We start from the raw sequence: 1,687 nt of genomic DNA on the forward strand, positions 1-1,687 counted from the left end.
TTATTATTATTATTATTATTATTATTATTATTATTATTATTATTATTATTATTATTATTATTATTATTATTATTATTATTATGGATCATCGCACAGTCAGCCAGATGTTCAGACTGGATTTGGCATTTTGTCTACCTATCGAGTCCTTACCCAGGACCTGGGATAGGCAGATGTGGATGTTTGATGGTATTACAGATCTTGTCGTAGGATGGAAGCAGTTCCTAGTAAGGCTGCCTTTTGCAATTGACTAATGGCGAATTTGTCAATGCCAATGGTGTTCAAGTGGTGCTCAAGTTGTTTTGGGATTGCACCCAAGGCACCTATTGCTATTGGTACTACCCTTGCTTGCCTTTGCCAGTCTTTCTATTTCTATTTGTAGGTCTTTGTATTTTGTTATCTTCTCCAGTTCTTTCTCGTCTATTCTGCTGTCTCCAGGCACTGCCACGTCCACTATCCAGACTTTTTTGTCTTTCTTATCGACAATTGTTAAGTCCGGGGTGTTATGTTATGTTATGTTATGTTGTTGTTGTTGTTGTTGTTGTTGTTGTTATTGTTATTATTATTATTATTATTGTTATTATTATTATTATTATACTAACGACCAGAGGACTACAAGGAGTAGAAATATAAATATAAACCTTTCCATCCTCCATCCTCCAATATAAATATAAACCTTTCCATCCTCCTCATTCAGTCAGAAGCGAGGGTGAGAAGCAAAACATCTTTAAGGAAAAAACAAAGTCCAATTGCCTTTTGAAAAACATTTTTGGGATGTATAATCTGCTGTTCACCAATCTGGCGGTTGGACGGATTGCTTACAAATAAAATAAGTGAAAGCAACATCATCTCTGCTCCACAAATACTCAGCAAGTAGATGCTGGGTTTTCTCCCCCCCCCCTTCCCCTTACTTTTCCTTTGTACTGAAACAGTGTGCTGCGGCGAGGATCCAACGGACATCCACTACGGCTCCATCACAAGAATGCCTTGGTCCCTTGGGAGTGAAGATCTGGATGCTGATGAGCCATGGCCAGGTTCCAGGTAAGGCATGATGGCCATCTGTCACTTCCTTCCAGCTCTGATTTCTGGGCTGCATCCCACAGTCTGAGAAGAAGCCAAGGCAGAAAGATCAGAGAGGGGCAAAAGAATTTGGTCCCACCGGATTGTGGTCAGGCTGAAGCCGGCAGAAACGGCCTTTACAGAAGACCTCACAATTTAGAAAGAGTACAGAGAAGAGCAAAAAGATGATTAGGGGACTGGAGGGTAAAGCATATAAGGAACGGTTGCTGGAATTGGGTATGTCTAGCTTAATGAAGAGAAGGACGAGGGGAGACATGATAGCAGTCTTCCAATATCTCAGGGGCTGCCACAAAGAAGAGGGAGTCAAGCTATTCTCCAAAGCGCCTGAGGGCAGGACAAGGTCCCTTCCAACTTTATTATTATTACTATTATTATTATTATTACTACTACTACTACTACTACTACTACTACTATTATTATTATTATTATTATTATTATTATTATTATTATTATTATTATTATTATTATTATGGATCATCGCACAGTCAGCCAGATGTTCAGACTGGATTTGGCATTTTGTCTACCTATCGAGTCCTTACCCAGGACCTGGGATAGGCAGATGTGGATGTTTGATGGTATTACAGATATTATTATTATTATTATTATTATT

General features: G+C 38.8%; 1 protein-coding gene across 1 annotated transcript in view; it reads right to left on the bottom strand.

The window, feature by feature from the left end:
* Positions 1-1,687, bottom strand: part of LOC114923114 (acrosin-like) — a 28,686-nt gene that overhangs the window by 4,308 nt on the left and 22,691 nt on the right. The window contains exon 2 of the mRNA XM_029285615.1: positions 909-1,101. Within this exon, the coding sequence (XP_029141448.1) occupies positions 909-1,101 (193 nt within the window). The remainder of the gene's footprint in view (positions 1-908; positions 1,102-1,687) is intronic.

The sequence above is a fragment of the Protobothrops mucrosquamatus genome, unplaced genomic scaffold (genome assembly GCF_001527695.2).
Source record: "Protobothrops mucrosquamatus isolate PMUCROS unplaced genomic scaffold, P.Mucros_1.0 scaffold1939, whole genome shotgun sequence".
Classification (NCBI taxonomy): domain Eukaryota; kingdom Metazoa; phylum Chordata; class Lepidosauria; order Squamata; family Viperidae; genus Protobothrops; species Protobothrops mucrosquamatus.